The sequence below is a fragment of the Physcomitrium patens genome, chromosome 9 (assembly GCF_059467195.1).
Source record: "Physcomitrium patens ecotype Gransden chromosome 9, ASM5946719v1, whole genome shotgun sequence".
Taxonomy (NCBI): Eukaryota; Viridiplantae; Streptophyta; class Bryopsida; order Funariales; family Funariaceae; genus Physcomitrium; species Physcomitrium patens.
Genome location: NC_143418.1, coordinates 16,881,683 through 16,896,011, shown reverse-complemented (window position 1 = coordinate 16,896,011; position 14,329 = coordinate 16,881,683). Strand labels below are relative to the sequence as shown.

Below are 14,329 nucleotides of genomic sequence, written 5' to 3'. Positions count from 1 at the left end.
ATATTAAAAAATGTCCTAAAAATGATCATCGAAAAATTAAAATAAGAAAAAATACAACACATGAAAAAAAGTAACTCAAGAAACATTAAACCCTAAATCCTAAAACCTTTTGGATGTTGATTCTAGCTGCCAGCCAACCCATCCATACATCCATCAATCCTTTCATCCAGTGTGGAAGATGGATGATACTATCATAACTCATCCATGTCTCACGCTCATCCAAAGGCATCATAAATAATAATAATAATAATATAACAAGGGGCATGCAAACGTGGCACATGAAGGGAATGATACGAACTCCGGCAGAGTCCACGCTGGCAGAGCATCAAAGATAAACAAACCCCAAAGCCCCCGAGCCTTCGCTTCCAAGTCCACCTGGCATCATCCAGGTGTCCTTTGCATGGACATTGTGCTGCCAGTTGGCGTTCCACGTCACCCCCGTCGTCGTCGTCGTCGTCTCCGCTCGCTCCCGTTTAATGCAGTGCTGGGGCGGTGGAGCAGGAGAGCTTCGACGTCGTATAAGCGCACATCACCGGCAATCGCATCGCATCGCATCGCATCGCAACGCAACGTCATCGCCTGGCAGGGCTCCTTCTCTTCTTTGGATCGATCGATCGACCAAGCTGTGCGGTAGCAGCAGCAGCAGTGCTCTACCGTAAGCCCATCAATCGAAACCAGTGCATGATGCCTCCGCCATCACTGCAGCTAATTTAAGTCTTTTGTTTCTTTCCTGTCAGAAAAAGGGTGTGTCGTCTGATGGGAAGGCTGAGGAAGGAGAGAGAGACGAAAGGGGATTGTCAGTTCGTGCTCATGCGCCAGGCTCTGCTGTTGCAACAGCAGCCATGCCAGGCCAGGCTTTGCGAGCTCTGTGCGCTCTCTGCGCCGCTTGAAGGAGGTTCATTAGTGGAACAGGGCACTGCGTGTGTTTGTGCCGATCTGGGTGTCGGCAGGTAGGGTGGCGGTGGTGGTAGATGCTCTGAGGGGGTTATGAATGATGCGGTCCCTGTGCGGGAATTACGGTGGGACAGGGATCGTGCGGCGAAGTTATTCTTCTATGATTCCACTTTTTGGTTTTCGTTGCTTTGTACTGGTGTTAATAATTTGCCAGGCAGTCATGTTTTCGAGAACTGATCGTGCAGGTGGTGATGGTGGTTTAATTGGGAAACAGAGCTCACGTAATCAACAACCATTACACAAGTCGATCGTAAGCGGTGAAACATGGCGGATGGAGTGCGCACCCAAGCCTCGGATGGGAGCGAGGTCGCAATCCCAGACCAGCGCACACATTTCATCAACATTCCCCTTCACCCTCTCACCGGCCAGGCATGGTTTTACACCCACGGTCACTTCATTCGAGGCCACCGAATTTATCGTTTTCGTCATGACTTGTTGCACACTATTAAGACACAAAAAGGAGCTCACCGAGCCACTGGCTAAACCATTCAAGAAATATTTATATGCCCTGATCGAGATTTCACTTTGTCTCATGAATTCATGAATAGGTTTTTTTTGTTTTGCACAGGTGGCTGAAGAGCACTTGGAGAGGCTGTCCCTGTACTATACCATCTATGGCGTGGTGTTCGGCATCGTGGGTCTGGTTGCTATTTTGGTGCCCCTCTTCTTCAAGAGCTTGCCTCTGGATCAGTTGATCGCGTGGTTGTTGGTGGTGGGTGGAGCAGCAACCCTCCTTCAATTTTTCCTCATCTGCGGAGCGCCTGGCACCACCTCCTTCCTTCTCCTCGGAGCTCTGCACTTGGGCGTTGGAATCTGGATGCTGTTCCAGCGTGTTCCCAACTCCACCATGCTCGTCTTCATCATCTGCGCCTGGTTCCTCATCCACGTACGAGTGCTTTCAGATGCTCCCCTGATTGAATTAGCGGATGTTGTGTATAATTTTAGCGAAGGTGTTTGTAACCCACTGAGTTTGTGATTTGTGTATGGCTTTGGAAACTCCGCAGGGGATCCTCAAACTGTTGATGGCGTGCCAAGTGCGTTCCATTGCGACGTGGCCTGCGGTGTTGACCAGCGGGATTGTGTCGGTCATCCTTGCTTTCGTCCTCTTCGCTCTGAGCTCATGGCTGTTCAAGGAATCGATCAAGCTTTTGGGAATCTTCATCGGTGGTGATCTGATTTTCACCGCTATTTCCCTTGTGCTCATCGCCTTCATGGCTCGCCTCGGTACACCTTCTCGTTTCCTTGATCTCTTACCAGATTCAAAACCATTTATTCGATTGAACTTTTGTGTGTTTGGGAGATAAGTTTGAATAATTCTCAAGATATTGTCACTAACCGCTGCGAGTTTCACATGCAGGCAAGAATGCCAAGGAGACTCATCAACCCCTTCTCGCACAGCACGGCATGGTCTGATTTTGCAGCTTCATGAGAAGCGTCAACTGGGGTGCTAGAGAGCAAGTAAGGAATATATGAAATATACAAACAGGGATATGAAAAATGTAAATAGAGCTTGGGAGTATAAGAGACGAAGTTTGTAAGTACAATCGATTTGGTACAGTAACGTGGAATATAATATATCTACTGTGCCTATTCGTACAGTGAGCCTATCCAAGTCTCTATTTCGACCATCTACCGAAGGTGAACTCTCCGTTGACTTTCGACATCTGAAGCTTAGAATGTTTTCGAAATAACCAGTATAACTAAATGTATATAAAATTAGATTTCCACACTGTGTAGACTTTTTACTCTGAATTAACCCTTGAATACAATAAGCCAGCTTCCAATTTCGTTGACGCACAAGCAAAACATCCATCCATGCGGGAGCAGTTCACTCATGGGGTCAGAAAATTGCACATACAAATCTCCAAGCTTGGGAATAGCTAGCCTTTTATTCAAAATGTATAACAAGAAGCCAGTGCACTTATTCCGACTTCCTGAAGTATAGCACAGTAAGTGATACGATACTTTCCAGGCAAGCAGCTGCAAGAGTGGAAATTACAAAAGCCAGTACACAAACGAAAGACACATATAGACGGAAAAACGGACATATTGAAAACGGGATGGACACGACATAAAGCCTCTTCTGAACTTAGTGGTTCATCCTGAGCTGCAAACGCGCTGACAATCAAAAATATTGTACTACGCAACGCCAGAGAAGTAGCAAGGACAGACAATCGACTTTCCGTCAGCACGATCTCAGCTGTCAGGTTCTGATGAAGGACATAACTAGCATGGCAAACAATGTACAGCGACTAGCAAACCAAAAATATGTCACCCTTGAACATGCGCTAGAGACTCCGATGGAAAAATGATCCCTTCAACATGTAGCACGGCGATCAAGTTTTTGATCTCCAAGTGAGGCTTAGGGCCTGTACTCAACAGACGAGAATTCTCCTAGATGACAACCAACCGATGCAGCATTCCAAGTGCCCATACCAAACTCCCAAACGTAATTTGGGATACTCTGATTACTGGACTGGCTGTTCAACCCTCCATTTATCTGAAAGTTTGGTATAGGAACCAAGTTATCAACATGCGGAGCACACGGAACAGGAGCGCACGGAAGGCCTCCAGCAGAAAAACATTCTGCTGGAGAATACCATTCAGAAACTGGGTCAGAATTTGCTAAGTCCAACAGAGTTAGAAAATCTTCATCAGTGCAGGCCTGTTGTATCCCTCCACGGAGTCCCTCTCTCATGTTAGCTTCAGTTCTTGGTGCACCTGATTGTGGAGCTGCAAAAACAAAACATTAAGCATCAACTTTAGAAAAAACACCAATCAAAGATCCAGAAACATCAAGAGCAATCATGTGTAATCTATGACAGTCGTCTGAGAAGCACTGTATCGCCTAAAGCCCCAAAGTTTGCGACTAAAACACTTCCAACTTCAGTACAACACATACAAGTGTTCTCGTAGAGACCTAGCGAATTCGATTAAACATCTTACAAAATGAAGCAAGTGCAACATGAAGAACCGAATCCAGTATCTGAATTGTTCAATTCGACAGACCAACTTCTTATCTTTCATGGCTGCCAACGGTCTTTACAGGCAAGCTTACTTGTCTTCCAATAAATCACGATTAGTAGATATATCTCATTAATATCTTGCTGAAGCGGATTACAAGTTGCAAGCCTGAAAATGAGTTTTAAAAACTCAAAAAATCCGAAACTCAAATAAATTGACCCACCACATTGAAATGAGTGCATCGCGCTGGCTTGTGGTCCGTCCCAGTTACCAGTTTGGCACATTGGTGACGCTTCTTCACTGTGATCAGAAAAGGTCCGACCCGCTAGTGGTGTAGTTGGATCACTATCCTTGCCCCATCTACTCTTTTGAGGGCTCAAAAGTAGAGATGCGACATCTGGATTTATGTTTCCGGATGAGTGAACCATCAGCTGTTCAATAAGGTCCATGCTCAAACGAACCTGCTCAAGCTCTTCCGAGGGATGTGCATCCTGTGAAAAGCGAATTTGCATCGTTATTGAGAGATGATCACAAATAGAGCGACACCTGTGCAACTGAAGGATATCACAACAAAAACAGTCCATCTTTTGGGTTGAAATTCACAATTGAAAAACCAATCTGAAAATATTATAATAAATAATAAATAACGAGACAAAACAGAAGACAGAAATGATTGTATGTATGTGGTAGAGGGAGAGAAAAGAGAGAGAGAAGGAAAATTTTAAAAAACAAAATTTCACCTGCATTAAGGCATCAAGAAAGTTGCTTGCATTAGAGCCATAGCTCTCAGCTTCTGATAAAATGTTGTTGGACGGTATCAGAGGGCTTGGATTGGTAATCGAAGACCGTTGCGTGCCCACACTATCGGCAGACTCCGCAGATTGGCATGAAGGGAGCTCAAGTTTCAAGCTGGCATTTGACACTGGAGGTTTGTAAAGAAAATTCAGGTTTCCGAAGGCAGATATTCGATCATAGAGCATCATGTTCCGTTCAGATTCATTTCCAAATCCTGGCAAAACAACTCTTGTCGTGATGCCTCGGTCGCAAGCTTGGCTGGATGAATTGAAATCTGGTTGAAAATTCAAGTTTCCTCCATCAGCGAGCTGTGCGAAAGAGACACATCCGTTGCCGACGTCACTCCTCCCGTGCTGGCTGTTCCTGAAGACTTCAGTTTGTTCGAAGGGATTACCCATGCTCTTGTTCAATACATGGTTGGTCCCTTGATTTGTTGTAGCGCTTGGTGCAAGCTCGCTCATGGAAGTTATAGAGAAACAATTTCTCATCAAACGACTGTCACGTGGATTGCTCACGTGAAGGTTATGTAGATGATCACCTGCAACCACCGAAAAGACTGGCATGGTATCAGATACCGAGCTAGCAGGGCGTATCACAGAGGAAATCAGAGTTCATCTCATTATTCTGACTACCTGGTTGCGCGAAGCTCGAAGTAAAATCACAATCTGCATCCTTTCCGGATATGAAGCTTCTTCCATCTGACGGCTCCACATAGTATTGAGTAGGGCTGGATTTAGACTTATCTGCAGGGTATACTGGCAACCCTGCTCGCATTCTACGCTTTATCCGAGTGTTCCAATAATTCTTGATCTCATTGTCGGTTCGTCCAGGAAGCTGTTGCACAACAGTCACCAGGAAACGGCCATAAAAAAAATGTACAAGCTTGAAGGGTTGGGTTAGAATCTAAGTCGAGAAAGCATTTTTACACTCATTAAGATTGCTAACCCTGTGCACGTATAACAATTTAGTGAGTGAAATTAACTAGAACGCTGCGTGCGGAGACTGGATCTAAAAATGCAGATGATAATTTTAGCAACTTTTGGAGATCTATGATATACTTGAGTAAATGAGCTATTGGTTTGACAAGGGAATATATTAATGTTCATTATTCGACTCCAACAATAGATGTGATAGTATATGAGGCTACACGCTTTTACTACAAATGTATGTCACCTCACAACCTCTCCAGCAGACATGGACGTTGTTACCCTCAATAAGTGCGAAGGAACGACGGCCTCCATAACCAACTGTTTTAAGTCCACTGATCAAGCGACAGTAATGTGGAGTCGAGAAGTGATCTTAGGAACACTCGCTTGGAAGATTTGAGCACTTCATATTCAGCCTAACTACTTGCAAAATCTCACTCATTATACAATCATAAACTATATGGTATGTTCTTGAACTGATTCAACATCATGAGAACCAAACCAAGATCCTTGCTACACACTGACGAGGTTTCTCACATCCTTCCAAAGGGCTAGAGAGAGGTTACTGAAAATTCTGATTCACAAACGTTAAATTAAACATCCCAACGTTAAAAATAACTAACCGACAAAGGTAACCCACATATATCGCATTAATGTTAAGAGAGAGATGAACAACAGGGTAAAGCATCATATACTTGAGCAGCCATGCGCGCCCACTTGTTGCCGATCTTGGCGTGGAGCTCGACGATGATGCGCTCTTCCTCTGGAGTGAAGGCACCTTTCTTGAGGTTTGGGCGCAAGTGGTTGGCCCAGCGGAGTCGGCAGCTTTTGCCACAGCGGAACAAACCAGAGTGTTTTTGCACGGAATTCCAGTTACCCTCTCCATGCTTTGTCACATATGAAATTAGAATCGAATCTTCAGCAGATGTCCATGGACCTTTTTTAAGAGCTCCCCCGTCCAAACCAACGTCCGAAGACATATCCATTATCGATGCCTTGGTCACCTCCACCAAAACAGCTCCAAAATCACCAGAAACTCTCCTATCATCAGCCTCGTAGCTTCCTAATTTGCAGAAAGTGTACGCCGTGCAAAGGCAGAGCGCCAGCGGCAGGGACCCAAGGAACCAAGCTCTATCTATTCCAAAAAACCAGAATCAAGTCTTCGCGCAGTGGCACATCTCACGTCCACACACTGTTCCTCGCACGTCTGTATTGCACCACATCCTCTCGGCGTTCCTTACGTGATTGCAACAGCGACACAATTGTGTTAAATACTTTAACAACCTCCACTGAACATTTCCCGTTTCGCACTCTTTGAGCCATGGCACTGGCTCTTGACTCTAGTCAAAGTCCTCTTCCCACCATATCACTGCCTGAGAAACCAAATATAATTCTCACGACCTCGCACCCTTGGATTAGAAAAATAGTTCCGTAAAACGAAAACAACTACGCAACAATGCCCCTAACAACTTCGCTCCTCCCATTGCCTGTAACCTGCAGGCAGGATGAAATGCACCGCCCCGAGGCTTAACTTGTCCTCCTAACTCCACTCCACGCAACTCCGCTACACAGAGAAGAAAGAGAAGAGGAGGATGCAGCGGAAGAGAGAAAAAAAAAAAAAAAAAAAAAAAAAAAAAAAGCCGATTATTCAACAGCTAAAACATCAAGAACAAAAAAACACAACGCACACTACTCCAACTCCCACTTCAAACCTGCGCCGCACCACCACCACCGCACCGCTCCACTACACTCCACGGTACGAAGACGACCACTCAGACCCCTCACCATGACATCGGCTGGCGCATCTCATTACCACACAGCACCCCGCCACTCACGAACGGTAATACTGCAAGCAACAACTAAACTACTACTACAGCACCAACAACTACTACACGACTGATCGTAGGGAGAGCGGGTCCCGTTTTTTGTCTCCTCCTCCAAGAAGAAAGTGCAGCGGTAGCAATGCTCCATTCTCTAACCCCAGCCACGGAGCCCCCGAGACCCCGACGTCATGTACATGATCGGCTTCGTGAGCCTGCTCATCGTTCTAACCTCTCGCTCTCGCTCTCTCTCTCTCTCTCTCTCCCTCTCTCCCTGCCTACAGTCTTGATGATTTGGCCCCTTCCCCGTCCCTGCTTGTAGCCACCGCCACGAACGTCTTCGTCTTCGTCTCCGTCTGTGGCGTCTTCGTCGTCGTCGTCGTCGATGCTGATGTCGTCGTCGCCGTCTTCTGCTCCTCCTTCTGCATCTCCTCCTTCTCCTTCATCGGCCTCCTTCGTTCATTCCTTGAGGCGCAGCAACAGGCCATGAGGGTTTGCTGCTTCCTCTTTACTGCAGCCAGCCCCACTGCAAGCCCATGCTCCAGTCGGTAATCAATGGCCACTAGGTCCTTTTCCCACCGGGCATCCTTTACGAGGTCTCAATACCACGTCAGCCTTCGTTTCGGCCTCTGTTGGGGTTGTGTGAACCGTCCCCACCTTAGGTCGCACTTTGTGTGCCCTGGATGCCGTCGGGCTGCCCGGCGGTCAGAGGGGAGGTGATGGGCAGGGGCAGGGGAAACTTTTTGTCCGTTGGTACTAAGACTGACAGTATATGGTCAGATCCGGATCCTTCCTGCTTTCGTGGAAATTGGGCGGGCTTTCATTGGATGCGGAGGGGCCTCACGTTGATAAAATCGCCTCACTTGAACCTTTTGTGGTGCATAAACATTTCACTCGCAATTTTATTTTATTTTAAAAAAATAACGGGATTTTAAAAATAAATGATGGATCTTCATAATAAAAATTAAAATTTTAAAATTTCTCAGAATGGTTGGGAAAGTTTGTAAAAAAAAAAAAAAAAAAAAAAAATCTAGGATACATTAAATTTATGAGTACCACATGACTTCTAAAGTTTCTTTTTAAAAATTGTGTCTTATTTTATTTATCTAAAAAACTATTTGCATTGGACTTGTTACATCATAGCAAGTCTCTTTGTGAGCCTTACTTTGTCGCTCATCTTTTCAAACTTGCAATGTCATTTTATTCATGAATGCTGTTGATTTAACAGTTATCTTGTACTATTTTTTTCATATCTTCCACACTTCCAACATATATATATATATATATATATATAGATGTGTGTGTGTGTGTACAAACGTACATACATACATACATATGGGATCCTTTACTTATCTATATATATATATATATATATATATGTATGTATATAACATTTTTGCAAATCATGCTAAGATTTTTTGTTTAAAGAATATGCACATCCCAACTATTCTACTTCAATTTGAATATATCTTTAAAAAAAAGATTCACTATTTTGGAAATATATATATATATATATATATATTTCCAAAGTATGTATATATATATATATATACATAGGGAATTGTTAAATCAACTCAGGCATATACTATATTGACCCATAGATCATCATACATCTGCACAGAAATTCTTGAGGTCCTCTTTTCATTGGTTGTGGCTCTAATAGTGGAGAATTTTTTGATGATGGTTAGAAAGGGTGGGTAAATTTAGTAAAAGCTTGGGTTGAATTAACAATTCCCTATATATAGTTGAACCAATATAATATTTTCTTCATTAGGAAACATTTTCTGTACACACAAATCCATACTCCAATTGATAACCAAAATCAAAATTTCAAAAGATAAACTGGCTACCATTGCATTTCTATTAACTCTTTTTATAATGTTAAGTTTAATATTATATGTACACACATATGCACATATCCTGCTAGAAGTACATTGAAACCAAGTAAGTGATTTTTAATGGTGGTGGATATTGATGCACGTAATGCAGAGTAGATAATTAAATGTAAGACAGGAAGGGTGACGTGAGACCTGCCATATTGTTTGGTTCCAATTGTGAATGCTATAGAGAGGTACACATGGGCAGTGAGAAAGTACTCTCTTTCCATGGCTACATGGAAGAAAGCCTCACTGTGGGGGCCATACTAACCATGTTGGGCAGCAGGGGCAGGCGGTCTCTTTGCTCTCTCTCTCTCTCTCTCTTTCTCTTACTTTCCAGGTCTGATTGTGAGTGAGTATGTGAGTGAGTGAATTGAGCCAGTAACAACATCCGAAGACGTAAGAATCTTTTCTTTGGATTTATTATCTTTCTTCCTTCTAATGTTTGTCAATATGCAGGCTGTCCATGGTCAGGTGGGTGTTGGTATGCTTGTGGCATGTCCTTATTGGCAAATGCACAGAAAACAAGCAGTACATTTTTCATAAATTTAGATACCTTTTTTTTATTATTTTAATTGCTTTTTTGTAGGCTACCCAATAGCATAGCTTTTTGAAACCATGAAAGAGAGTGAGACAATGGCTGTAGCTTTGTTGTACTTGTTAACACTTCAACTGATGTGGATGGGATAAAATTTGATGGCTTTCACAGGAAATCATATGTACAAATGTCTACTTTCAATTGATATTGTTATTAGTTTTTTTTTTCCCCCTTGTGGGCCACATGAGTACTGCATTATTCATGGCTGATTCTATAATTTTAATAAATTAATTGGTTTATTATTATTTTCAGAATATTTTATTTTTGCCAATGAGAAGTTGGCATTCAATCTCATCAAACCATACTATGATACCCAGTTGATATTGTTCCTATGTGGGTTGACGATAAATATGTGGTTATTGAATCATGTGCCACATTTCCTTTTTTCTCTTTGTTTTATTTTAGTGTTTTTTTTCCTTTGTTTCTTTTTAATGGAAATATATTAAAGATCATTTTTTTGAACTGAAAGGTGTTGGAAGAAAGGTACAGAAAATATTTATTTATGTAATTCTTTATTTTCCATGAATGTTTGTATTGTTGCCAACCTAACATTCAAAACCACACTGCCACAAAATGATCTACCTTCTATGCCACTGTATTATAATGATTAGTATTGTTATGTTTACAGATATATACATACACTCAACTCTCAAAACTTTTTTCATAACTTCCTCACACACTTTGAACAAAAAAAAACTGCACCTTCTTTTTATTTTACTGTTTGATAAATTTTATTTTCTGTAATATATTACCAATACATGTAAGAGAGCAGTAAATGTGCTGGCTGTGAGTTGGGTTTAGGACACAATGATGCCACACACAAACATACATACATATACACACTCACAGATATAAACATAAATATATATATATATATATATATTAGCAAAAGCTCTGGTTTTTTTAACAGATGGGGGAAGCCTTTGGGCAAATTCCACACAATGAATTTAGCCTGTATGATAGGCTTACTTTGCTTTCTTAGTAGCAGTCATAGAAGCATTGTGTGACATGTGCCAGAGTTAGTTAGTTACCCACATGTGTGTGAGAGAGCAAAGAGAAAGGACAACAATCTCCTCATTAGTAAAAACAATTGAATCAATATTTTTTTGGGAAGTACATTGGATCCATTGAGGTATGAGAAGCTTAGGTCTGCGGGCACTTCCACCTGCCCAAGAGATGATTTTTTTTTTATAATTTTTTTACCAACTTTCTACATTTTTACATTTATTATATATATATATATATATATATATATATATATTTGATTTACTGTTGTATTTCAATCATTCACATGATGGTCTGTGATCACTGTCTTCACAGTGCTCTAGTATGCTGTAACCACAACTTTTAGTGTTGCACATGATAATAACAGTATTAATATAATAAGGGAGGAGATGTTCCAGAAATAGACAGTCCCATGTTGATGTATATTCCTTGTATAGTGTGCATTGAATGGATTTATTTATTCAGCAATGATTTGCAACCAATCTTTTTATTTTTTATTTTTTTATATTATTTGCACCATATCATGTCACAAGGTTCACAAGTGCTAACATCATGTATGTGTGTGCATATATGTATATATATATTTTATCTATATAATCCACTTTGAATGAAATCAGCAAATAAAATTTAACATTTGTATCTCATGATCAATACTATTGTTTATAGTATTTCACAGGATGTTGGTATTATGGTTATTTTTTTAACAATTTAAGTGGATAAAGCAAAATGCATGGAAGAATGTAGAAGATGATGCTAGACCCAAAATTGAAACACAACAAACTATTTTTCATTAACAATCCAATTATATATTACCATGAATCTTTAAATGAAAAAAAAAAAACAAACAAACAAACAAACAAACAAACAACTTATTTTTAAAAACATATTTTCAATGATAGGTGGTTATTTGATTTATTCTTTGACACACCTCCAGTTGTTGAAAAATACATCTTCAATGCAAATATGTTTAACTTGCAATATGACCACATTCCACATCCAAAGAAACAAACAAGTACATAGAATGGCCACTTTGTGTGATAGTACAACAACAACAAACACATTGTCCATCTTAGGAAACATTAATAAAGGCCAAGAGGTGAAATTTTTCCCAAGCATAAATTTTCCTTGCAATTTTGGATCTCCTAAAAAAACCCCCACCTCCCAACATACAAAATCACCCCTTGAAAAACTCCTTCATGAACGGCTTGACAGAAGAAGAAAAAAATAAAAACGAAGATGTGGCATGCCACGTCGGAGAACCTGGACTGTGACGGGGACGAAGGTTGCGTCGTCTTCATCGTCGCCGTCGCCGTCGCCGTCTTTTAAGGGTAAAGGTGGTCGAGATTATGAAACCGAGATTATTGTGCACAGCAAAGATGCAACCCTAATTGTGAAATGAAGGCGGTGCGAGGCGGGGCGGGGATGGGAAGGACAGGGAGGGAGGGGAGAGACTGGGGGATCCAACGCCGCAGCACGGACACTGCAGTCAGGATGATATGTGACCAGGTCTCGTGTGTACCACCAGCACAGGTACGTTGGAGGATCGAGGCAGCCTTGAAAGAAAGAGCCCCGTTGTCTCCGGAGCCACTGTGCAGCGTCCCCATGTGCTTCAGTGTCCGAAGCCTGCACCTTGTCAGACCAATTCCTGAAAGCTGAAAGTCGACGATTAGAGTTGCGGAAGTATCCCAGAGCTGTAAGGAAGGATTGCAGGTGAGCCTGTGCGAAGCGGAGGAGGAGCAGGAGCTGGAGGAAGCTGTCGCTCGCGTTGCGTAGGAACAGTGCGTGAAAGCATGGGGGATGATTATTCAGAGCAGGATTGGGTTCGCGTGTTGGAATTGAAGAATTAGGCGGAGCTCGCACCTAAGTGTGGTGGAGCCCAGGAAATGGAGGGGTCGTAACGGGGGTTGGAAGCGGAGTTGTTATTGCTCGTCCTTCTGATTTTCGCTTATGAAGTCTCGAAGTCCAGGGCAACATTGAAAGGTATGGTTTGGAAGTTTACACCTTTCAATTTCGAAAGTAAAAAGGTGTATGAACTTTTCTTATGATTCTCCCGAAGATTTCACGTTAGAATCCCGATAGTATCAGACTTTGAGCTGATAAAAGTGGAACTGCGAAGTTCGGAGTAGAGGAACGGTCCACTGATTCCAGCTGCACCACGTTGAATTTCATTTCTTGGTGCAGGCTGTCGTTTTTCTCTGTGATGACACCGCGCTACGCAACTCACTTGCGTTTTTAGGAACCAGAAGATTAATGCAGGGGGGTGGAACTGCATACCGTTTGGTTTTGAAGTTCTCGACTCATGTCATTAACGGTAATCATTCTTCCTTGTCGCGGAAGGGAGGGCATTTCCCACTGACAGACAGTTTCTTGCAACATATTCGCATTGGAGGAGGCATTCCAATTAAACGTTATCGACGTCCGCCATTCCGCTCAACCCTCCATTCGTTGCATCTTCGCTTTCTTCTCAGTGGAAATCACTGGAAGATCTCAACCAGCGCACTTGTGTCTTTCTAACTAAGCATTCAGAACACTGGAAGTGAGCTCCCATTTCACATGGTTGAGCTGGTTGTGTTCAAGTGTCACGAATCTCTGTGAGGCCGTCGTCTTTATGATCCGAGAGGTTCTGTTGGGATGTACGACATCAGTGTTCGACCTTTGGCTCAACGTCTGCAGTAGGTTTGTCTGTTTTCTTTCTTTCTTTCTTTCTTTTCTCGAACAGGGCAGGCGAACCCTTCTTTCACTGGTATTTGTGTTTTCGTCACATCAAACAGATGGGGATCTCCATGCCTTTTTTTGTCTACAGAGCTCCATCTTGTTTGCTTGCTGTTGAATATTTTCCTATTCCAACGCCATGCATCTGATAAAGACCCCCAACACCTTTGTGCAATCTGTACACACTTTTGTGTTCCCCTGACTGAGCATTTGCTAGCCTCGCTGAACAGATGAGTTTTCCAAAGCCGAAGCTTAGAAGTCGATGTGTTGAAACAAACTCTGTGGGGAGGAGGAGGATTACATAACAGTCTTGTTTTTCTCCCCAGCAGCTCCACCGACAGGCTACTGTCAGCCCATGGGCACGGTAATAGGTCAAGGAGAAAACAAAATTTGTGGAGTAATTATTCTTTTTCTAATCTTATATTTTTTGAATCATAATAACAACGTAAATTTTAGAAAACCTTGCAAAATTGTGTGCAATTTTTCAGATTAATGTTGTCATGTATGCACACACATACTTTCAGACATACACTTGCACCATTGATAAATGTATTGAGTTCAAATCCTACATCATCCTAACTTCAGTGTTGTTATTTTCATATTAACAAGTACAACTAAGTGTTTAATTGTGATTTTTCAACTTTACTTTTCAAACAATTAATACAGAATCATCTCATT

At 42.1% G+C, this 14,329-nt stretch overlaps 2 protein-coding genes and 1 long non-coding RNA gene across 7 annotated transcripts; 2 read left to right on the top strand and 1 right to left on the bottom strand.

Annotated features, from left to right (window-relative positions):
- Positions 1-512: 512 nt before the first annotated feature.
- Positions 513-2,571, top strand: LOC112286245 (uncharacterized). Of its 4 annotated transcripts, none has more exons than XM_024527958.3 (5): positions 513-655; positions 1,169-1,323; positions 1,523-1,840; positions 1,959-2,178; positions 2,312-2,571. In XM_024527958.3, the coding sequence occupies exons 2-5, from the start codon at positions 1,219-1,221 to the stop codon at positions 2,365-2,367; spliced, it is 699 nt and encodes a 232-aa protein (XP_024383726.1). In that variant the 5' UTR covers positions 513-655; positions 1,169-1,218; the 3' UTR covers positions 2,368-2,571. The 4 variants fall into 4 exon arrangements, with proteins under 4 accessions (XP_024383726.1, XP_024383727.1, XP_024383728.1 ...); XM_024527959.3 differs by having other exon boundaries at positions 1,140-1,323; XM_024527960.3 differs by having other exon boundaries at positions 516-950.
- A 253-nt stretch (positions 2,572-2,824) lies between these two features.
- LOC112286244 (uncharacterized) lies at positions 2,825-7,313 on the bottom strand. 2 transcript variants are annotated; one of them, XM_024527957.3, is made up of 5 exons: positions 6,335-7,313; positions 5,346-5,547; positions 4,659-5,251; positions 4,142-4,409; positions 2,825-3,687 (listed from the first exon to the last, which is right to left on the bottom strand). In XM_024527957.3, the coding sequence occupies exons 1-5, from the start codon at positions 6,623-6,625 to the stop codon at positions 3,317-3,319; spliced, it is 1,725 nt and encodes a 574-aa protein (XP_024383725.1). In that variant the 5' UTR covers positions 6,626-7,313; the 3' UTR covers positions 2,825-3,316. The 2 variants fall into 2 exon arrangements, with proteins under 2 accessions (XP_024383725.1, XP_024383724.1); XM_024527956.3 differs by having other exon boundaries at positions 4,659-5,269; positions 6,335-6,768.
- A 4,991-nt stretch (positions 7,314-12,304) lies between these two features.
- LOC112286479 (uncharacterized) lies at positions 12,305-13,739 on the top strand. Its single transcript, XR_002971037.3, has 2 exons — positions 12,305-12,919; positions 13,121-13,739. It is a non-coding gene; the product is annotated as an uncharacterized LOC112286479 (long non-coding RNA).
- Positions 13,740-14,329: the final 590 nt, after the last annotated feature.